Source organism: Carassius carassius, chromosome 6 (assembly GCF_963082965.1).
Source record: "Carassius carassius chromosome 6, fCarCar2.1, whole genome shotgun sequence".
NCBI lineage: Eukaryota > Metazoa > Chordata > Actinopteri > Cypriniformes > Cyprinidae > Carassius > Carassius carassius.
The window spans coordinates 7436400-7461248 of record NC_081760.1 but is presented as its reverse complement, the minus strand read 5'-3'; the positions used below and the strand labels follow the sequence as shown (position 1 = coordinate 7461248).

At 34.7% G+C, this 24849-nt stretch overlaps 2 protein-coding genes across 9 annotated transcripts in view; both read right to left on the bottom strand.

The window, feature by feature from the left end:
• Positions 1-1207: 1207 nt before the first annotated feature.
• LOC132141843 (interleukin-10 receptor subunit beta-like) lies at positions 1208-5358 on the bottom strand. Of its 2 annotated transcripts, XM_059551507.1 has the most exons (8): positions 5145-5355; positions 3908-4025; positions 3498-3664; positions 3237-3391; positions 2878-3037; positions 2547-2668; positions 1660-1866; positions 1208-1573 (listed from the first exon to the last, which is right to left on the bottom strand). In XM_059551507.1, exons 1-8 carry the CDS (start codon positions 5224-5226, stop codon positions 1550-1552), a joined length of 1035 nt encoding a protein of 344 aa, XP_059407490.1. In that variant the 5' UTR covers positions 5227-5355; the 3' UTR covers positions 1208-1549. The 2 variants fall into 2 exon arrangements, with proteins under 2 accessions (XP_059407490.1, XP_059407488.1); XM_059551505.1 differs by having other exon boundaries at positions 1208-1866; positions 5145-5358.
• Positions 5359-9630: 4272 nt separating this feature from the next.
• Positions 9631-24849, bottom strand: part of LOC132142308 (dystrophin-like) — a 121337-nt gene continuing 106118 nt past the window's right edge. For 3 of the 7 annotated variants that reach the window (XM_059552094.1, XM_059552092.1, XM_059552093.1), the window contains 12 exons: positions 24607-24764; positions 24320-24486; positions 23223-23334; positions 22942-23078; positions 21633-21671; positions 20362-20427; positions 19975-20040; positions 19179-19337; positions 15813-16056; positions 12683-12803; positions 11373-11465; positions 9631-10134 (listed from right to left, as the gene is read on the bottom strand). In XM_059552094.1, coding sequence (XP_059408077.1) covers positions 10037-10134; positions 11373-11465; positions 12683-12803; positions 15813-16056; positions 19179-19337; positions 19975-20040; positions 20362-20427; positions 21633-21671; positions 22942-23078; positions 23223-23334; positions 24320-24486; positions 24607-24764 — 1460 coding nt within the window. In that variant the 3' untranslated portion in view covers positions 9631-10036. Of the gene's footprint in view, positions 10135-10719; positions 10746-11372; positions 11466-12682; positions 12804-15812; positions 16057-19178; positions 19338-19974; positions 20041-20361; positions 20428-21632; positions 21672-22941; positions 23079-23222; positions 23335-24319; positions 24487-24606; positions 24765-24849 lie in introns of all 7 variants that reach the window. The other 4 variants (XM_059552089.1, XM_059552090.1, XM_059552091.1 and 1 more) reach the window with 4 other exon arrangements.

Below are 24849 nucleotides of genomic sequence, written 5' to 3'. Positions count from 1 at the left end.
TACTCTTCGGTCTGGCAAAACCCCCTGAAAAATAAACATACAAAGACACAATTATACATTAATGTGAAATCATTTTAGTTTCTTAAGATACCAGTTATGTTAGTGGCCTGTTAGTCAGCTACAGGTGTAATGTTTAAGAAACAAACATTAGAAAAATATTCATTGAGTAGTGTAGTTTATAAATATTATATATTCCATGTAGTCTCTCAGTTAATATGAGAGACTACATGGGATATAGAATATTTATAAACATTTTGACATAAAAGTTTTGTTTAATTGAAAAAAAAACCAAAAAAACATTTATTTCTATTCATATTAAAGCAAGTAAAGGGATACATTTCTAGTGAAAGGTTTAAACACGTAACGTTACCGGAAGTCAGAGGTTGATGATACTGTAAACCACACAACATCACCATTAAACAAAGAGTTTTATTTGAAATCCATTGGTTTAGGTGTTCTTTCATTTGTAATTTGCATTTTACCTGAATCAAATGCACTTTTAAAACGCAAAAGAAACAAAGGACGTACCTGTTTTCTGCAAAAGCTCAGTACCTTCCCATGACAACAAAGACGCTGAGCTTACAAACAGCAAAAAGGTCCAGCTAATTCTTTATTGAACTGTTTAGTTATTTTCTTTTAATTAGATCATTTAACTTTTTACCTTCTATATATGAATTTATATAAAAATTAAATAAGAAAAGAAATTGAAGACACTACCCAGTTTTTAACCCCCCCCCCCCCCCACCAAAAAAAATAAATAAATTAGCAAAAAATTTGTATATACCTAAAAAATATTTAGCAAAATATTTGTATATACCTAAATTAATAAATTTATTTAATCATTAAACTTTATGCCGTTTGAGTTCCAAAACCAAAATAATAGGAAATATCCGTAGGATACAATTAAAAGAATATATACACTTTTTAAAGTATATCTTTGAAGGCAGGTGGAGGTTTTGTACCTTCTTTATATATTTAAATCAATCAAATCAATCAATCTTTAAAGTTTATCCAAAAAATAAAACTTTTTTTTTAATGAAACCAAAAAAAGGGGGCTAAATATGTTATAGACCTAAATGAAATTGATTAGAAATGTAAAAAATGTAACAATTAAAAAGATAACACTTATATAACAGGCATGTGTGAAGTTTAGTGCTAACAATATGATACAACCATTAAATTAACTGGGCCAACAGGTAAGAACAATTCAATTGAATTTTATTGATTTATTACATATTTCACTATTTTATGAAAACAATACAACCATTTATAGGCATACAATGATATCAGTTTCTCAGAAAGTACATTCAATAATTCGCACGAATAAACAATGCAAGAAATTATATACAACAGACAGCCATTGCACCACTACAGTTATACATATATACATACCGGTAACATATATATATATAAATTATATACTTGTGACAGTCAAGATCATTCTTAAGTAAACAAGTTCATCTCAGCTTATTGATGACTTCAGCAAACACCGTCGGAGTGGCTTGGCTCAGAGCTTGCGTCAGCTATGTTGTAGTAACAAGGCTGAGTGCTAGTGGAGCCTTCGAAGCAGGGGCTGTTTAAATGAGTAAATAATGAGTTTTTCAAGCATAACGGGTAGAGATGGTTAGAGTAAAAAGTAGGTGCATGATTTATGTTCACCAGGAGTTTGTAGTCCTCTTCCACCTCTTGAATTGGGCCGAGAACAGACGACAAACCAGAGTCCTTGTCCTCTGAGATCTTGCTTTTCTCGCTGAGCTCTTCATATAGATGTTCCTCAGATATGGCACTGATTTTATCATGCTGTTCTTTCTGGTGCGCTGAATGATGGGTTGCCTCAGCATTCCAAAATGATGGTACGAATAGATTCTAGAAAGAAATATATGGTTCTTAAACAATATCGTGTACTAAAACAATGACTCTTTTCAGTAATTATAAATAAAGCTGAAATAAACCTTAAATGAAAATGATAAAGGTTGCCTAGACACAATTACATTTTACAAACAATCACAAAAAAATATCAAATAACTGAAATTCTGAAGTAGAAAACCTGAAATGCTATTTTCTTGTAAAATGGACTCCAACAATCTTTATTTTTAACGACTTAGAATTTTATAAGAAAAAAAAATTTATTCAACTGCTAGTAAATTTCACAAATACTTACAAAGAAATTTGAAGGAAACATGACATTTCGAAGTAGAAAGACTGAAATATTCCTATATTATATATGAAGTATTTTAATAAGCTTAGTGTTATTTATAGTAAAAAAATATGTTTTACAGTGTAGCTGAAATATGTTTAAGCTGAATAACATTTTCTAAAACAAAACATGCAGAAATAAAAACAAATAAAAAATGACAAAAGCACTAAGAACAAAAACAATTGTGCTAAAACAAATCAAAATGAATGAAAATATAAAAATGAAAGCTAATTTAAAAATGTTAAAATGTCTAAATCTAATACAAAAATAAAAATGTTTATGGTCAGATAAGAAAAGTTGTGTATGTTACACATATATAATGCGTAGTGGAATCACATGAGATCTATACCTTGAGAAGTTCTGGTAGGTTGGTTTTCGGGTACAGGAATCGGTACACTTTATAGATCAGCAAAGCGGCCAGGATTGCCAGAAGAAGAAGGATGGCAGCAGCAATCACACAGCTGATGAGCACTAATGCAAACACACACACACACACACACACACACACAGAGATTTGCACCTTGGGATCCTCCTTGTAGCTTCTCAAAAGGAAACAATTCTTTTGAGTCACTTGAATTCATGATAAATTCTTAATCTATTTTAATCTTGTTGAATATATAGAGGATTGTATGATTATTGCTTAAATGATTGAAATATTTTGCAGGTGAAGACACACTTACCAGGTGTGTTAGTCACACATACGGCAGTACTGAAATGACTGACATTTTTGTGATGTTTGGAAACCAAAGCCTGAGCACAATATCTGCTCCAGAAATGTAGTCCTTTAATACTCAGTTTAACATAATCTTCTTTGGTTTCAGCAACCTTCTTCTCCACTGCCTACAGGGACAAAGTTCATCGTATGATTATTGAAGATAATTATAAAACATTTTTTGTTTGTGGTTCCACACTAGTTTTTATATATATATATATATTATATGTGAAAAAAAAATGGAAATAGATTATTTTCTGTTCATTATATGAGGACAGAAGCTTGTGAAAACTCCACTGTTACAGAAGAATACATGCATTTTTATACCTCCTCTTCAAAGCCTTCGGTCCAATATCTGATGATGTAGGACACTTGAGAAAAAATGTCTGCAAGTTTGCCCACTTTCATCACTGGAGCTTGGACGTGCACATCCAAGGTATTACTTTGGATGACAAGATGCACAGTAGGGGGTCCTATGATAGCTACAGTGGTGCAAAGTAGTTCATATAATTATTATTTATGAACATTATATTGACTTAACAACACAACAAAGTTTATAGTGCAAACGTAGAGCTGATTCTCACTTACAGTGCTTATTTGGTTTAAATGTGGCTGTATCAACCCATTTAGAGAACAGCCCTTGATCCTCTGCCCGCACTTGAAAAATGTAGCTCCCAAATACAGATGGCAGTCTTCCTGCATCACACTTCAGCTCTCGGGTGTTCACACAGATGGAAGACACATTGTTTTTCAGGCTGCAAGGACAGGATGACAAACACAACAGACACAATATTTTTGCAAGCATGTAAGGCAAATATGTTATTCATGCAAGCAGAATAGCCCTATTCTTTTCAACTTCTGCAAAAGCTCAGATTCCAGCAGAACCATAGTTCAATTCCTTTTAGTTAGTTATGATGGGTATATTTCATAATGGCATGCATGCATTTGTTTTTTCTTCTATATTGGAGTATTTAAGATGTATTTTGAGTGATATTTACATATATCTTGCTGTGTATGTCACGTTACTCATGGGATTGTGTGGAGATGTCCATTCAACAACTGCAGCCATATTGACGGAAGTCACCTTCACATTCTGGGGTGCAGCCACTTTTGCTTCTAAAGTAAAACAGTATGACCAATGTTAGTAATACATTATACAGCATTTATCGTCTGATAATGTTGTTTTATAAAGAATTATGTTATATATAAAGTACTCCATAAAGTACTTGGATTATAATAAAGTATATAAAGTATTACGAGAGTCCAAACAGCTGATAAAAATATAAAAAATATATATTTTTAACTTCAAGTCACTGCTTCTGGTTAAAAATAGGTCCACTATCTGCAATATTGCTTTCTCCAGTGAAAAAGTTATCTCCTCTGAATCAGGAGAGAAATGTGCACAGATGTAGCAGCATTTAAATTTAAAAACAGTTTTAAAGAAAAATATAGATGGATTTTGATGGAAGAGTTCAAGATTATGAACTTATATTTTTGAGAGAAGCAAAAGTTTAAACACTTTAATGATGGATGGATTTATTTCTTACAAACACAGCTGTTCACTTGTTTGGAGGGGAACTTTCCCCTTTTCATGTTTAATAGGTCCACAAGAAATACTGCTTTGATCTGTGACTTTTGTAACTGCATGTATCTTTAAGTTTAAACATGTATCTTTGTGCAACATATTTACACTTTGTGCAACATCTGTTTTTCCTCTCTGCTACCCACCAGTTGGTCGTGACCCAGTTTGAAACCCACTGCACTAAATAACTCTTCTGAAGAAATGGCATCCGCAAATAAATGATGCTATGCACAGAATTAACTTTAAAAGTTCCTTTTAATGAGTTGGTATTAGACTGGTGTTCCACTAACCTTTGGAACACCACATCTGTTATTTGTTTTACCATATAAAACATATACTTTATATTTAGCTTGGAAACTGTACTTTGTTATATATTGTTATATATATATGTATATATATATATATATATAGACATTCCTACATTTTAAAGAGTCTAAATACTTTTGGGAGCCTTATTAATGCAAACTGGAGATGAGCATTAGATATGTTTAGATTATAGATATTTAAAAAAACAATCTATATACACTAGTTTCATTAAATCTTGTAATGGTCCAATTAAAATAATTAAAAAATATTTTTTTTTTCATCATTTAACTTCAAATGGTTACCTAAAATCAATAATTATAATCATGAATAAGCATGCAGTTACTCACCAGCATAGTTGGGGTGAACATCTTTTGTCACAAAGAATATGAGAGCCAACAGACAGAGTTTCACAGACATGACTGACATCATCACTGCTGAAGCAAGCAGTGGCAGGGATCTTTTAAACTTCAGTGTCTGTTTGTCATGTGCTCAAGAGGAACAGGAGCAATATGACTCAACAGCTTCCTCTTTGAGATGGGGTTAATAAAAAATAAAAACACTTGTCACAACAGACAAAGATCATGAAGGACAAAAATGCTGAGAATTAGTAAAACAGTATTTATTTGTGTATTTGCTTTTTTTTGTCAAATGTTTACATAGATATAACTGATATGCTAATTTACATCCAGATTGACCAAAAAAAAATGTAATTATTATTTTTATTATTTTTTTTAAACCAATAATTTCTATTGAAACTATATATATATATATATATATATATATATATATATATAGATTTATTCTTGGAAAGTAAAATTGATGGCTACCAGCCAGGGGGAAAACGGGGAAACTCTCCTGTGGTTTGGAAATAAATCGGCTCAACACTACCCCAAAGGGTTAATGTGTTACTTCTCACCATTCAATTACAGAAGTGTGAAGCATTTATGCCGTTCATAATGCAGCTGCTAGAATTCTCACCAAGTCAAAAAATCCAGTCATAAACCCCCGTTACGTGCCGGTATGTAGCCTATTGTTTAGATCTCTTTTTCTGCTTTTACTTTCACTTTATAGTGCCATAACTTTGATCCAAGTGATTCCCAAGTGATGTTTGCTGACCAGCAATGCATTTATGAGAGGTTTCCTGACAGATGTTAAATAGACATTTTGGGCCAAGCGGGAATGGGAGGGAACATTACTGCAGGTGATTTACTGACATTGCGAAATTGACAAAACTGACTTTAAGTTAGCCTATTTATAAGTTGCTTTCTAGTAGAAGCGCTCTCTAAAAGACTTTTCAAGGTTAGGGAAGAGGACAGGCAAGCAAGTCACGTGATACACATTGCGTTTGTATTAGAAACTTCAGTAAAAGGTTGAGTTCCATCCTCGGTTTTGCTTTTGTAAATAGCGTAGAGACTTACAAATTGTCTTTATTATGTACATTGTTTCTCAGTTATCCACCTTTTCCTTGAATAGGCTAACCGATAAGTGTTGCCATGATGGTTTCTAACTTCCATTTGTGTGCCGTCCTGTTCTGGCCTCTGTTGTAACCCTTATTAAAACAGTGTAAAAAGAGCAATTGTATTAATACAATTTTTTGAAAATTGCTGAAAACAATGTAGAAACATTAATTTTCTGTAAAGCGGCTTTCAAAAGGTATTCTGAAAAGCGCTATACAAATACAGGTCCTTCTCAAAAAATTAGCATATTGTGATAAAAGTTAATTATTTTCCATAATGTAATGATAAAAATTAAACTTTCATATATTTTAGATTCATTGCACACCAACTGAAATATTTCAGGTCTTTTATTGTTTTAATACTGATGATTTTGGCATACAGCTCATGAAAACCCAAAATTCCTATCTCAAAAAATTAGCATATCATGAAAAGGTTCTCTAAACGAGCTATTAACCTAATCATCTGAATCAACTAATTAACTCTAAACACCTGCAAAAGATTCCTGAGGCTTTTAAAAACTCCCAGCCTGGTTCATTACTCAAAACCGCAATCATGGGTAAGACTGCCGACCTGACTGCTGACCAGAAGGCCATCATTGACACCCTCAAGCGAGAGGGTAAGACACAGAAAGAAATTTCTGAACGAATAGGCTGTTCCCAGAGTGCTGTATCAAGGCACCTCAGTGGGAAGTCTGTGGGAAGGAAAAAGTGTGGCAAAAAACGCTGCACAACGAGAAGAGGTGACCGGACCCTGAGGAAGATTGTGGAGAAGGACCGATTCCAGACCTTGGGGGACCTGCGGAAGCAGTGGACTGAGTCTGGAGTAGAAACATCCAGAGCCACCGTGCACAGGCGTGTGCAGGAAATGGGCTACAGGTGCCGCATTCCCCAGGTCAAGCCACTTTTGAACCTGAAACAGCAGCAGAAGCGCCTGACCTGGGCTACAGAGAAGCAGCACTGGACTGTTGCTCAGTGGTCCAAAGTACTTTTTTCGGATGAAAGCAAATTTTGAATGTCATTCGGAAATCAAGGTGCCAGAGTCTGGAGGAAGACTGGGGAGAAGGAAATGCCAAAATGCCTGAAGTCCAGTGTCAAGTACCCACAGTCAGTGATGGTTTGGGGTGCCATGTCAGCTGCTGGTGTTGGTCCACTGTGTTTTATCAAGGGCAGGGTCAATGCAGCTAGTTATCAGGAGATTTTGGAGCACTTCATGCTTCCATCTGCTGAAAAGCTTTATGGAGATGAAGATTTTTTTTTTCAGCACGACCTGGCACCTGCTTACAGTGCCAAAACCACTGGTAAATGGTTTACTGACCATGGTATTACTGTGCTCAATTGGCCTGCCAACTCTCCTGACCTGAACCCCATAGAGAATCTGTGGGATATTGTGAAGAGAAAGTTGAGAGACGCAAGACCCAACACTCTGGATGAGCTTAAGGCCGCTATCGAAGCATCCTGGGCCTCCATAACACCTCAGCAGTGCCACAGGCTGATTGCCTCCATGCCACGCCGCATTGAAGCAGTCATTTCTGCAAAAGGATTCCCGACCAAGTATTGAGTGCATAACTAAACATAATTATTTGAAGGTTGACTTTTTTTTGTATTAAAAACACTTTTCTTTTATTGGTCGGATGAAATATGCTAATTTTTTGAGATAGGAATTTTGGGTTTTCATGAGCTGTATGCCAAAATCATCAGTATTAAAACAATAAAAGACCTGAAATATTTCAGTTGGTGTGCAATGAATCTAAAATATATGAAAGTTTAATTTTTATCATTACATTATGGAAAATAATGAACTTTTATCACAATATGCTAATTTTTTGAGAAGGACCTGTACATGCGAACTGAATTAAAACAAAATTATTCATAAAATGATTTCCTCAGTACTTTGTAACATAGGGTACAAATACATTGACTGATAAATCAATAATTTAAAAAATCTGCTATAAACTCAGACTGTAATATTAAATGGTTTAGAATTTAAGACTAAATTCTAAGACAAAAAACATATTCATGATGTAAATAGCATTTATTTTTACTTTGACCTATTTCATGAATTACATATTTCCACTGAACCATGTTCATTTTAAAGTACCACGGTAGCTTGACTTCCTTTTAATTATCGAACATTTATTTCTCCTAGACATTTTCAGTAGAAATATTGCTGAGTATGTCAGATGATAATGCAGTCATTTACCTGCACTGTGACAAAGCAAATCCATCAAAAAAGACAAACAGTGGCCAAAATGGGTTTCCATTTTTATCAACTAATGCAGCTGCAAGTTAAGAAAAATCACAATTACATTTCATTGTCTGGTAAAATATTCCTTTCGCTATTACAAATAATATGCATGATTTCAAAACAAGAGTTAGAATCAAATAGAGCATCTCAGAAATAAAAATGCAGTACTCTGGACATGCTCATCTCCAAGGTGCAAATATTTTTTGTAATTATAACGGTTGTGCATACAATATATAATTACAATTTATTTCTATATATTTATTCACACAAAGCATAAAGGTTTAATTAAAAGACAAACATCTCAATCACACAGCAACAAACTGCTGTTTTACTCATTTCTGTATACCATGCCATTGTTCTCTAGCATATTTAGATGACAAACAAATAACCTCAGATGACCATTTGAAGTTAGACATTGTATTATTAGAACAATGAGTATGCATGACCTTTCATTTACCATTTATTCCAGTATGCCTACTGCAAGCTGATAATGATTATTAGAGGTTAATCATTAGCACTGTTGTCACTGTGATCTCAGTTTTAAACTTTATGTTTAATCCCAGTTCTGTAAAGTGGGTTGGATGTACTGTACTTTTCTCTTAATTTTTTCACGTATGGAAATACAACGAACACCATTCGATTTAAGCACTAAATACATTTTCATTCTGAAACACTGGCTAAAATGTAGGGAAGCTCATTTCCAACATTTCCATCTCACAATTCAGAGAAAAATAATAATAAAAAAACGGAAATGCTAGATATTAACCCAGAATTCAGACTTTACTCCCAATTCTGAGTTTACATCACACAACTATATTTTAATGATAATTGCAACTTTTTATTTCAACTGACCTACTCTGAATTCTGAGTTTACATTCAACAAGATTCCATAAAAATCTCTAGCACAAGAGTTGTAATTAAAATATAAATATTATGATCATGATTCTTATTGCTTCATTAAGCACAGACAGAGCATGAAGAAAGTGAATTTCTGTGAGGTAGACAGTATATGACCTTAATTCGGATAATATATATATATATATATATTTAAAACATGACAAAAGTTTTCTTTTCATGTTGTCTGCAGAAGTTGAATGGAACGGATTACTCATGTTTCAAACACAAACACGCACAAGTATAACGGGCTTGCCTTTTAATATGCATTTGTTATTTTGTTACAAACAAAATGAGTTGATAAAGCACCCCTGCATATACTCAGTCACCCATTTAGATAAAACCCTTTTTTTAAAATGTGCTCCCCTCTGTACAAAGGCATGGCATGCAATGTTACATGTTATCACACACCTGTTGTCGTTTTTTTTGTACAATTGCATAGATTTAAAAAAAAAACCTTTGTTTTTATCATTAATAAACAATTCTAGACTTGCTGTAAGAAACTAATGAAACTACTAAAGATCAAATTTACAATGTGGAACCGCGATCCTTCAGAAAAATAGATTTTTATTTATATGTCCATTGTAAACATATCCTGGCCAGTTGTTGACACTACAAAAGCATGCAACTAGGAGAAGACCTCTTCAGTCTAAATCCTGCTCCGCAGTTATTACATTAACCAACGACTCCATGGCATGTCCAATGTTATCAACCATTTGGAAAAGACTTCCCACATTAGGACCTGCGGGAGATGAAAAACAAAATCTGATGTCAGTGCTTGCACATGCACGAACACTAAATGCACTATGCAAATGCTGCTAAAAATACAGAGAACAGAGCATCTGAAAGACATATTTCAGATAGTTTTGAGGGTGGGTGTTTACACGCACAATTTTACAGATTTTATATGAACAATTTCACTTGCATTCTGTCAGTCAAGCGAATGTGCATGTTTTAATTCGATATTAAGAACACAATATATAAATGTGTAAACAAAATATGTAAATGTGAGTTTCTTGTGGGGTCATGTCAACCAACTTAATTAGGCAGAAAAACTGTTTTCAACATTGATAATAAGAAATATTAATTGAGCAGCAAATCAGCATATTAGAAAGATTTCTGAAAGATCATGTGAAGCTGAAGACTTTTTTTAGGACGCTGAAAATACAGCTTTGCTGTAAAAATTCTTTTAAATTGTATTGTTTCACAATGTTACTGTTTTTACTTCAAATAAATGCAGACTTTGTGAGCAAGAGACTTCTTTAAATCAGTGTTAAAGTGGATAAGTAAGGGGGGAAAACAGGAAAGGGTTAATAACAATACTAACCTCTCATGGGTTTAGCCGTCCACCTCCTTAGACAGAGGAAAACAGGAAATAAGAAAGATCAGTAAAGTTGGGAGTATAGGGATAGGCAGTTAGATTCAGTTAGACTGAAACTTAACAGGATCTGTACCGCCAGCACAATGAATGCAACAGGACAGCTTGGAGAATCATATATAACTGATATTTATATAGTCCAAGTTTTTAATGCTTTAATTACATAAACAGTAAGGTTTTTTATTTTATACATTTGTAATTTTGTGCTTCTCACAACACATATCCTGTTAAGAGTCACTGGTAAAAAAAGAAACTATTATAGAGAATATTTATTTTTTCACATTGCTCAAAGAGGAATTCAAAATTAGACAAATTAGGATTTTTCTCTCTACTGACCGAAATAATCTGTTTCTCTAGATTTTGTCTTTTAGAAAGTCACAGAAACACAATTTTGAATTATTTTGCCATTGGAGCGAATGAGAACGCAAAAATATATTCGTTGTAACTTAACCGCTATAGAAGTTTACCCAAATATGATGACTTCCGCCTCTGAGGAGCTCAGAAATGTGAATGGGGTTCATAACTGTTGGCCAGTTTGAGACTGCATCAGTTTGCTTGATTAGTAGAAGTGTTTGTATCAGACGGTGGAGCTGGATTCTCACCTTGGCTGTGGGGGAAGGAATTGTTGAGCTGCTCGATGACGTCCTCTAATCCAGTGCTTGCATCCTGGGAGGGACTGGACAGCTCCTCATCACCTGAAACACACAGCAGTCACCCAATTACAACTGACCTTAAAAACCCTGGAAACTGTCCTGCTGCCCATGACCTTCCATGTTCAAACAGAAGTGGTGTTTCCATTCAAAATTTATTACAACATATTGACTACAAATTCGAAAACCATTTTAACAATTTGACTAAACAATGAAATCCAGAATGCTGCATTTTAAGATAGATTTTTCTGTCACTGAATTTGAAGGCTTGCATAAAACCTGACTTTTGGAGCCATCTGTATGTGAAACGAGAAGAAATTAGCATTTAACCAGTCAAGTTTAGCTCAATAAAAGTCCATTTTACATCCAAGCAGAACTCTGGCCAAAGTAAAAAAAAAAAAGAATAAAAAATATGAAACAAAAAAGTATCAAAGGCAGACATTATAAAACTGTTTAAGGTGCTGTAATGTGCATGTTGCTTTCATTTATTAAAAAATAATTTATATTGAAAAATAGCACTAATGACAAGTGCATCTATAAAATTCTAGTTCCAGAAATACACATGAAAACATGATAAAAGAGAATGCAAAAATGGATTTGGGAATAAAAGACATTTCTGAGTCATCTATGTGCCATTTATTTATTTCTTTTAAATAATGTTTAATATCATAAATGTCAAACTGCACTTACATAATGATTGGTGTTTGTTCTTCAAATACTGAAGTACACCCAATTTTGTTGGAACCTTGTTGGACTGTGTTTTCTTCAAAAGTGAAGACAACAAATAAAATGTTGGCTAGCAGTTTAGAGCAAATTTTCTTTCTTATATATATATATATATATATATATATATAAAATAATAAAAAGCTCCGTGTGTTCATTTTTGTTTGGCTCAGATAAGAACATTGCCTCTTTTTATCCGTTCTGAAAATCTTTTGCTGAAACCAGCCTGGGCTTCAAGCCAACTCATACTTGTACAATGAAAGCTTCAGTTATTACACATAATAATTGCAAGTTTAACAGTGGTCCGATAGAGGGGATTGCATTAGCTTTTACTTGTACACGGAAAAATTCAAGAAACGCCAAAAAAAAGGAAGACAATGTGTTGCCTATTATTTGAATAAATGATGGAAACTGGCTTTTTTTTGTTGTTAAGGATGGAAACTACTACTGATTGATTATTATTTAGCCTGCTTAATTTGATGAATAATCAATGCTGAAGAGTTGAATCTGGTTGAACTGAAGTTGTTAGGGACATTTACCCATGGTCTCTGTGGTTTGGCTGGCGGCTACACGCAGTGAGGCAAGGCTGGTGTCAGATCTCGGAGAGGCAGTGGAGGGGGTGGACAAGGCAGTGCCATTCACCTTGGACTCAGTCTGTGGCTAGGACACAGGCAGAAAGGAACCATATAGATTAGGCAGGGGACTGGACACAAACATCAGCACTGGGTTGTACTTCTGTATTTTCAGATTCATTTGAAAACATCCATTTCTATAATTTCAACCTAAGACACATTATTTTACTGCCTATTTATTTTTTAAACCTCACAACACCCGCTCTACTAATTTATAGACAAATTACTGAATTTTTGCACCAAGGACTCGCTCGAAACATTAACAACTGCAGTATAAAATGAGCAAATTATATATTTTTTTTGCATCATTCAGGTTTGAAAAACAAGAGTCAAGCCAACACAAAAATACACACAAAATAGCTGATGTGATGCTGCTTAAATATAAAAATAAAATTACCCAGACATCACAAAACCCATTAGCAAGTTGTACATTCACTGTCCTATACATCAATATTCAGGGCAGTTGCCAGGGTTAAAAAAGGTCTTCTATAATAGAACCTTTTAATGTGCATGTCATATACATCCATTAATATTATTATATTTATTTCAGGTACTACTGATAATTAGCCTACTGTTTAAAATGTTTGCAAGTTCTTATATTCACCAAGGCTGCATTTATTTGATAAAAATACAGTAAAAACAATAATATTGTGAAATATTATTACAATTTAAAATAACTCAAAGTCTTCAGATTCTTTGATGAACAAAGTTCAAAAGATCCGCATTTATTCGAATAGATTATTTTCTAAGTCCATACTACATTTTTGATCAATTTAATGCATACTTGAGGAATAAAAGTATTTTGATTTCTTTAATAATAAAAAAAACCCTACTGATTATATAAATTACTCATGCATCTTAAATTTAATACTTACCTATACTTCATTACAATTTTAGATACTACCAGAATCTTAAAATGAATGGTCTGAAATGGTTTGTCACTGCACAAGTGTTTAAACCTTCCACCATTAACCATTCATAACACAAGATTTGACTGCACTCACACAAAGAATGATGGTTCTGGTCATTTCATTGGTCTTCCTGAGATATTTGCCAAGCGAAACACACGAGCATATATGTTATACATAAGAACATGTTTATTTGCATATAACAGAGGAAAAAAGTGATTGATGCTACTAAAACAAGAACATACACTAGAAGGCAAAGGCTTGATTGTAAACATAATGAAAATTCTATTTGGATAAAGAAAAAAACAGAAGTGAAGCCAATAATCCACTGGCTCTGAACAAACAGAGACCATTTATTTGCACGTTCATTGAGTCTGGTTCTTCAAGCAAAAGTCGGCCAATGGAAGGAGCTGGAGTCTAGTGAGATTTTAGTTCAAATGGTCCACAGAGAACACATGGAGCCATTTCTTCGAGAACAAATGTGACATAAATCCATTTGGCAGAGACCCCCAGTCGACTAAAGTTGTGGGTTTTTTTCTCGAAGTACGCATCGAGATATTACGCTTGATTCATCAAGACACGATGCAGACAGAATATGTGATTTCCCCTCTATTCAAGCGGAAGGAGACTGCTGAAGAAGCTGACATCAAACAAACTCCACAAACAAATGGAGAAAGAATGACCGGTCCTTCAAAATGTTCTTTTAGCCACCAAAAAGATCTGGCATCCCTACTCAGCTTTAATAAGGACAGGATCAACAATGCCTGTTATGTGGAAAAGTATGGTAGGAAAATATTCAAATCAGCTTGAAATATTCAGTTACAACCTATAATGTATATGCTATGTTGCCAATCAGGACAGAAAAAGTGTACATTATTGCACTATAGATCTTTTCACACCAAGACTAAACAATGCTATAAAAACCCAAATGAACTGAATGAACAACAGAAGAAAACAAAACCTTGAATGATAAGAGCATAACATTTTGATATGAAGGAGTGCATAAAGATGCATTTATTTTCAAATCATCCTGTCCATGTATTTCATGCTAAAAAATGATTTGAATATGGCTGTATTCTTATTAATACAGTCAATATCATTTTGGCTTTCACAGTGCTATGGACTAAACTGAAATAATTCTGAGTAGTAGTTCTTATACAGAACAGTGAATGCCAAGGACAATTAACAGATGTCTGCACTCAAACAAAACAACAGGAACTAACAAGATTCCATGCAATAGTTCCAAGTCTTTGGTTTAAACATCTTTGTGAAAACAAACAAAAAAAGATTCCATTTACTGCAATTTCAAAACTCAAAAAAAAGAAAGAAAAAAGTGATAAATGTATAAATATAAACTAATCTTTGATGATCAATTGTCATTTTAAAACAAAGCTTTCAATCCACACATTTGCAGAAAATAACATCTTTAAATAGATGGAACATTTCAGGAAGGTTGTTTCAAAAGGTTGCACAAATAACTGGAACTTGCAACTGTACAAAACACACATGGAGATGCAAATCCCAGCTCTTATACAAAACGTTTTCTATATCAGCATCGAAATTCAGCACAAATATTTCCTTTAACAATAATACATTGTTAAACTGATAAAACTAACTCATGTTAGACTTTTGAAAACAGCACACAAGAAAACTAGTGAGCTGCTAACCTCGTCTTTTAAGACGCCTCATTTTGGCTGAATTTTACGGAAACATTGTGTCCATCACACACCATAGATAAAGAAGTTCAAGAATGCACTGCAATGAGTCAAGGGAAATGTCAACTATAAATATACATTAATATACTGAAAAATATTGATAAATCTGGCTTTCCCAAAAAAGTTTATTATTTATATAACTACAAATATAAAAAACATTAAAAGCCAAAAACTGACATTAAAATATATCAATGCTCTGGGCATTTCATTTCATTTCTTCTGTTGACAATCAAAAGGAAGCACATGAACAGCGTTACATTCCACAGCTAGGATTTGAAAACTGCCTTGTAAAGTGTCAGTGAGCAATCTGAAAACATTTACTCATAGCAAAGTTTAGACAGGATCTGACTGCTTGAGTTTGACTTGCAGAGAAGTAGAAACATTAATAAAGTCTTAAGGATATGCACCACCCACCTGCTCAAGTAACTGTCTAAGGCGTTTGAGCTGTGATTCCAGCTGTTTGTTGTGATCCTCCAGGATTTGCATTCTTGCTTCCAAACGTCCCTTGTGCTGCCGCAGTAGTTTGGCCTCGGCGATCAGTTCAGCGTCGCGTGGACTCTGGGGAGAGACTGGCAGCATCTGTGGGGGTGAGGGCAACGGCGACAGACCCTTGTGGTCGTGTGCCATCTTAAGACGATCGTACTCCGCTTGCAGCTTCCTACACAACAGGAAAGACAACTTCAGAACGATGCCAAGAAAACAGCATCTCAAGGAAAAGGGTGAGTCTGACAAATAAATAAGCATGTGCTGTTAGCATGGACTGCTCATTTATGGCACAGTTGGCACACCATGCAGCAAAATAATTAAATCAATACTTTTATACTTTTATTCAGCAAGGATGCATTAAATTGAGCAAAAGTAACAGTAAAGTCTTTTTTTTTTAAACATCAGCAAAGAATCCTGAAAAAAAGTACAATGGTTTCCATAAAAAAATATTAAAGGGATAGTTCTCCCAAAAATAAAAATTACCCCATAATTTACTCACCCTCAAGCCATCCTAGGTGTATATGACTTTCTTCTTTCAGACGAATACAACTGGCATAATAATACAAAATGTTCTGGCTCTATAATGGCAAGCTTTATAATAGCTTATAAAATTTGGGTTAAAGAGACCCCAATAAACACGATATTCAGCCCCTAAAATGTGAATATTACCAGGGGAATCCTGTCATAAAATTTTTATTTTATCCGGCAGAATGCAATTTTTAATCAGGGGACCCCCTCAAACTGCGATTGGGATAGTTTTTGGCTAGTTTTCAGCAACAATTGGACAGGGTTTTATTGTGAACACCTGGCAACCCTGAAAGGCAGTGAATAGGGGTCGAGATTTTGAAGTCTAAAAAAAAAAGTGCATAAATTCATCATAAAACCTGCTCCACACGGCTCTGTGACATTTATAAAGACTCAGCATTTTTGAAATGCATTTTTGTATGAAAAATATCAATATTTAAAACTTTATAAACTGTGATCTCTAGCTTCCGCTAACTATCATACATGCATTCACGTGAGAGTGGCATTCCAGCGGATGACATTCATCTTTTATTATGAATGGATGCACTTCAAAATCTCGACCCTTTTTCACTTGCTATTGTAAAACTTGGAAGAGCCAGGACATTTTTTGATATAACTACGATTGGATTTGTCTGAAAGAAGAAAGTCATATACACCTAGGATGGCTTGAGGGTAGGGATGGGTACCGAAAGCTGGTATCAAATGGGCCCCGAGGCTAAATTATGAAAGACCAGAGTATCGATAAGTAGGGATGCACAATCATGATTTTTCATGGCCGATTCCGATTTTTTTACAAGCAAACTGGCCGATTCCGATACCGATTTTCGATAATTATCTTTAAGCAACAAACAAGAAAGAAGTATGCATAAACAAAATGTTTATTTGGTATTTAATAGGCCAAACTGGCTTTTGGCTATTGAAAACAATAACTGTAACCATCTGAAATTAACGGCAGTAACTGCACAGTAAGTAGCCTACATTCAATACAAGCATAGCTGGTAGAGACATCAGCATTTAGCTTTTGTTTTTGAATTGGGTTGAAGCTACAGAGAACTGGCCTTAAATGAAAAGATTAACTGTAACCATGTGAAATTAAAGGCAATAACTGCGTAGTTCTACAGTCCAAACAGCACAATCAACACACATTCAATATGATGTTTCTTAATCAGCATTCAGTATTTGTTTTAGTGTTTAAATTTGCTTTTAAATAAAATAAAAAGGTCTTTACCAGTGTCTTTATTTACAGACTAAATAAAAGTATGCTATATAAACACATTATTCCAATATTTTAAAATCAAATAATGTTGGTGCGAATAAAACAAAGATGCAAAAAGTATTTCATTCATCCAAAATAAAAAAAAATAAAAAATTATATTTTTTTACTTGAGCCAATGAGAAATAAATAATTTAAAGTCTCAAGTAAAACAATATAGATGTGAATCATTACCCTAAAAAAATTTAATTGGATGAATGAAACACTTTTTTTCAGTGTGCTACAGCAGGTGATTTTTAAATCAAATTAAGCCTATGTAATTTCAAGGTAAAATAAAAATAATCATCCTATTGCAGAACTGACGTTTACTTCTGGCTTTTCAAACGTGTATGCAAGTTCTAATAAAAAAAATAAAAAAAAACATTTCAGTTTTGTCACAGTTTAGTCCGTTTCGTTTCTTATCCAACACGTGAGAAGTTGATCTGAACATTTCTTCACGGTCTACTCGTGTTTAGTGCGCGGACCGGTACAGCTTTAGTGCGCGCAGAAAAGGGGCTCTTATCTGTGCGCCAGTACAACAACAGCTGTTCGCTTCCTGCTATCTGTGCCTCAGACATGAAGCTCTGCATTTCCAGTGCTGAACGGCTGCCCGTGTCCTGCGCACAGATTTCGAAATACTTCCACTCAAATGACATAGCGAACCATTACAATGTATTCTGTGCACGCGAGCGCACTTCCGGAAAAATAGGAATAGGAAAATAGGAAAACACACATACATTTGTTATTGCTATAAAGACATGATCTTGCTATCTCACCAGAGTCGCCAGCTGTTTTTATATGAAATAATATTTAGACATTTGTCTATGACGCATTTTTGCCAGAACAAAAAAGGAGCAGTATTCCTTTACATAGTAGCAGTTAAAATATGTATTTTAAATCTCAACTTATAACATGAATCCATTCCCAATGTTGATATAGCTCGCTGTGTGCAATATTAGACTCAAATGTGTAGCCCACGTACTGTACCTGACTCAGGAGTGTGGGAAGATTTGTGTGCACTAGGTAGTACTTGAATGGTCAGATCTAATCAGATGCTTAACTTGGTTTGAAAATTTTAAGAACCACTGACTGAAAGCAAAATCAAATACTTAAATGGTTAATATTTTAAATTCCAGATGAGCCGAGACCAATAAAAGAGAGCATTTTCTTCTCTGTAGTAAAAGCGGACTAGCCTGTTTATTAACCATGCACGACTATTTAGTTGGCTGCATTTTCTTATTTTCATTAAGGACTGCATTTGGCTGAAAACATTTTCAGTTGTTGACCAACTATGAGAATCGCTGATCTAAAACATGAAACTTTAAATAAAATAAGTGATTCACAAAAATTGCTGTGGAAGTAAATATGTGAAGAGAGCCATTTTATTCGAAATTTCTGAAAATGCAGCACATCATCACAGATGTATGCTGATGCAATACAGTCCAGTGTCCATCCATCTCATTCAATTCAAATACCAATCATTTGCAACTATAAAGGAAATGGACATTCAATCAAACCTGTTTTCCTGCTCCAGATCGTTGAGCACTCTCTCCAGCTCCCCCTTCTCTTCAGTCTCCATTGAGATGAGGATCTGAGCGGGGCTCTGTGGCTGGCTGAGAGGAGAGCCTTGATTCAGACTCTGGCAGTAGTGCTGGATCAGCAGATGCTCATCATCTCTACAATAAAAGCAACAACAGCAGAACTCCATATCCAGTTCACTACATCACATCCATTGCTTAAGATTTCAATTAACATTTGATGCCTAAAACTCCTAATAACAGAAAACTACACCAGTGCAATCGGCTTGTGAGCAGTAAGCTGGTCTAAATCCAAACCTATTGTTTTAATACCACAAAAAAAAGAGCAAAGAGTACGAGAGCATTTACATGTAATTGTTTTATTATAATTAAATCGGAGCATGCTGGGAAAATGATACACGTTTATTACTCATCTCCACTGCTTTGTGTAAGGATGGAAAGAGCTGATACGAGAATTTTGTAAAAAAAAAAAAAAAAAAAAAATTGTTTTATCACTCATAGGAATAGTTCGTCCCCCAAAAAATAATTAATTTGGAATGACATGATCTTCATTTCGGGAGGAACTCTTCCTATAATCAGCACTTTCATACACATTTCACCATTTTTAAGTTGAAAAGGAGATGTTTTTATCCAACCACAAGCAGTTAAATGTATGCATCTACCTTTGGCATTCTGGGAGTTGTAAGTAGATCAGTTTTAGGTTCTTCACACACTATTACATTCATTTATGCTATGATATTATGTACAGAAGAGTGTAAAGGAGTTGCAAGCTCACATGCTTTCATTGGGCGATACATTGTCATTCACATATGAGCCATTCCGGATCTCCATTTCAGCTAGCCTGTGAAAACACAGTATCATTCTGTATTCATTCATAAACAGTTCATGCAATTGCATTCATTCATGTCAGTAATGCCACACTGCTCCAACTTGCATGCTTAACATTAACACGAATGCATTTCATTTGTTACTAAACACTGCAAGCAACAGTCATCAATTCTTTCTAGTTAAAAACAAATATCAAACTTTTGTTTTATGACAACTGTACCATCGTAGGGTATACACCAACACATCAAATATGATGCAATATGATGCAAGTCTGGTCTTTTAAATATACAGTTACATAGTAAGACCAAAATACACATGCTTAAAAAAGACTGACCTGCTAGCGTAATGCTCGATGCGTGAGTGGGTGTCGTCATGGGAGAGCTGAGGGGAAGATGCCGGCCTGCCAGTGACAGTAGAGCAAAGGTCAGAAAACACAGAAGAACTGAACTGAATTATAACATTGAGCATTACATAGTCAAACATAAAACAATGATATCAAATAGAAATCATGTAGATTTTTTAACACTATGAAAATTAGGGAACTCATTTTGAACTGCTCTTATGTTTACACAAATGTTTGGGGTCAGTAAGATTTCATAAAAATAAAAAAAAATAAAACAAAATTCTCTTCACAAGGGATGCATTTATTTGATGCTAAATACAGTAAAAACAACAACATGAAATACTCTGAAAATATAAATAAGAGTTTTCTATTTGAATATATTTTAAAATGTAAGGTATTGTGATTAAAATGTGATTGCAAAGTTGAATTTTCAGCAGCCATTACTTTAGTCTTTAACAGTGATTTGCCAGTCAAGAAACATTTCTTATTAAATTTTAAGACAACTGTGCTTCTTATTTATGTAGAAACTATAATACTTTTTCAGGATTCTTTGAATCCAGAGAAATTAATTCAAAATTTCAAATATAATTTTATTTTTAATGAAAATATTTAGTAACTTTGGGGGGGGGGGCTACTTCTGAACGGTAGTGTATGCAAGGGTGTAGATCACACACAGTGTGAATTAACATTAATAATAATTTAAGTTTTAAAAACACCTAGCATACCCTACACCACGCTAACAGGTTAATCTAGCAGATGAAGGGTGGAAGGGATGGACACAAATTTCACAGTTCTGACAACGGAAGATGAGTGTTTTGTGAAACTTGTGTATAATATCGCAGATCAGTAAATTTAAACAGTGTACTGTAAGTGATGAAACATGCTTATGTTTGTTGAACAATACGACACTGGTGCTGGACAATGTGCTGCCATCCGTCAATGTGGATGCAGCATCATCCAACAGGAACATCATTTAACAAAATTCATTGTAGAAACTCAAGATTAATTTACTCTGCCATTAAAAGAGGTTACCACACTTGCAATTTGATTTTTTTTTAATTAAATTTACATTTGAATTTCAAATGCACTCAATTACAAATTAGTACCATGTTTCACATTTTAACTGTTAAGTGAAAATCTTGAATGTTCTTTTCCATTCTGTGGATACATTAACAACACCAAATGGCATGTTCATATTATGTGATCCAGTAAGCTGATTTCTGAGGATGTGCATGAGCATGTTGGTGTGTGGATGTACTCACGGATGGTCAACAGGCCAGAAGTTGATCAGAGTAACAGGACTGCAAGACAAAAAAAAAAGATGTGATGATGGACAGGACAAGTAGATGCATTGAAAGCATGATGGTGACATGGTTGTTAAGAAGCCCCAAACACACAAACCCACTGATATGACAACAGAGTTAAATTCTAACAGTATTTTTAGTGGCCAATATTATCCATCATGAAAAATGTGTCTGTTGAGAAATTGTCTGATTCAACAGTGTTGGTTGTGTGTTGGGGTTAAATTAAAAAAGAAAAAATAATGTGGTAAGAATGTCTGGATGCATTTACCGTATTTTCCGGACTATAAGTCGCACTTTTTTTTTCATAGTTTGGCTGGTCCTGCGACTTCTAGTCAGTTGCGACTTATTTATCAAAATTAATTTGACATGAACCAAGAGAAATGAACTAACAGAAAACATTACCGTCTACAGCCGCCAGAGGGAGCTCTAATGCTGCTCATTGCTCCTGTAGTCTACACTGCAGCATAGAGCGCCCTCTCGCGGCTGTAGACGGTATTGTTTTCTCTTGGTGCTTGGTTCTAAATAATTGCGACTTGTAGTCCGAAAAATACGGTACTCTGACATACTGCACTCATTTGCAGCTGCTCCACTGCACATCCGAGTAATGATCAATGCAAGTGGTAAAGCAGAAAAATCCAAGCCAAACTCTTGCAGGTGCAATTTAAGGTGCAAGTTTGAGTGTTGCTACTGTTAACTAAAAAACACTATTAAAACTTGTTTTTACAGATTCAATAAAATATCAAATGTTAGATGATAAAATTTTAACAAATTAGAAACTACCTGAAAAAAAATAAGATTAAACTGAAGCACTAAAAACCACTAAACCTGAATTTTTTTGTTTATTTTTTAATAAGGTAATATAAAGTTACTAAAACATATAATGTTTTTTACTGAAAATATTAAAATAATAGCAAATATTAATAAATGATATAATAGTATATCAATAACACTGATCAGTGCATCCAATATGATCTTAAATCAGACTAATCACGTCTTTATGATTATTTATTTTGTTTATCGTATTTTCCGCACAATAAGGCGCACTTAAAAGCCTTTAATTTTCTCAAAAAAACGACAGTGCGCCTTATAATCTGGAGCGTCTTATAGTGCGGAAAATACGGTAAATATTGTAGAAGCCACTTTGTTGCATCTGCACACGTTACTTCTGCTCTCTTGATAATATCTAGATTCACAGTGTGATGCACTCAATCAGCTGTCATTTGACTACTTAATCAGTAGCTGATGGTAACACATAAAATAGTCTCACGTCTCCATGTTGTCCCCCTCAAGGATGGTCTGGACGGGAAGGTAACCCATGCGAGGATGCTTGGCAAAATAGCGCTTTGTCCTGAACTTATTCTTCAACACCTTGGCAAAGTCTCGCACATCCTCTCCTGACGTCGTCTGTATAAGGACACAGAGAAACAAAATGTCATTAGCATCTGGCGTAGATGGCAGAGTCAACAGATTTTAAGATTAAACTTCCACTGCAATAAAGGCAAAAAGCTACAGTGTATATACTAACCACACAGCAATGCAAAAACCTACCGGTGTGCAATATTCCACCATAGGGTACTGCATCTTGTGACCTTTGGCCACTCTGCCAGAAAAAAAGCAGCTTTGGCAGATATCATAGTTAAAGTGCTTTAAACTCCGGTACCTGCAGAGACCAGACACAAACAATGAGATCAGTGTAAAAGTCCCTGGCGAAACATTCAAAACATCCTGGATCTGAAGCAACTTGCACGCAAGATTACGTCCAAGAAAGGTGTAGTTATATCTTGATCCCCCAGGTGGAGCTCTTACCTACTCTAAACAGTGAGCATATTACAGTCTGGTTATAAACAAAATTAATGTTATTCTGGAGTGAAAAAGTCACTCCATATTTTTACTTGTTTTATGCCAGGTAAACATATCTATTAGACATTTATTTGACAGTATCTGTAAATTGTTATTTGGTTTTTCAATGCTACAGAAACTGCGCTCGTTTTGAATTTAGAAACCAGATTTTGCACTGGAACTAGGAGCTCACTGACACAGAAATGTATAAATACTACCATAAACCTGTGTAGAGATTAACATGATATAAGATGATATAAGCTAAATAGGAAAAGGGAACATTTTGTGCATAAACAAAAACAGCAGTGTGATTTCTCAGCTTAACACATGCAACAAACACAAGGCAAAAACTCTGTATCACATTAGCCAAATGATCATGCAACAGAGCAATGCATAGTTGCATTTCATTATTTTCAGCATTGTTTTCCCATGCGATCCATGGTACTGTTTGCTGGAAATATACTGGATTGTGAAAAATTTGTGTTACAGAGCCATAAAATCTTTTTGAAAAGACATACACTAATGAACCGTAAGACCAGCAAAAAACTAAACAGGTCACTTTAAAATCATGTTGAATTTAAAGTGAAGCATATGAAAATACTTTATGTAAAGCAAAAGCAGGACTGAATAAAACCTCTAAAAGAAAATGAACACTGCAGCTTTACAAGGCTCAAAATTATTATTTATTTTTTGCCTTGAAGTTTGGTGCAATGCTTAATAATGCACGAGAAACCTGCTGATACTTTTAAAGCACTTGAAGCAGAATCAGTCATTCTAAAAAATAGCACTAAAGAAAAGATCCATACCTGAAGCCAATAATAGGACATTCCTTACAAATGTTGCATTTAGCCTGGTGCTTTGCAGTCTCAGCGGCCGCCACACGATGAAGGACAGGAAGCCAAACCATCGACTGAGGTTCTAAACGCATCCAGTCCAGGAAGACTGAAGCCTCTAGCTCTGGTTTGTTATTGGCCTTCATATCAGAGCGAAAGAAAATATATGCAGCAAATGCAGAAAAAATGCTACCAAAGTGCATATTCTACATGATCGCTTTAACTTGATCTGCTCATGAATGAAGACAGTGGTTACTTACAAACTGAAAGCAGCTGCGCACACTGGGCTCGATATTGCTCCCACCAAAAGATGCCACCTCACCCAGCTGCCTGGGAATCTGAATGGCGTCATGCAGAAGGAGGCCGAGGCGCCGCTGGTCACAAAAGCCTGTAGCACTGGCCACCTCTCTGAACAAAACTAGAGGAATCAGGAGGAAATGATGAGGGAAACATGTAAGAATCAACACCATCAAGATTTGATTTACACAGAACAGAAAAAAAAT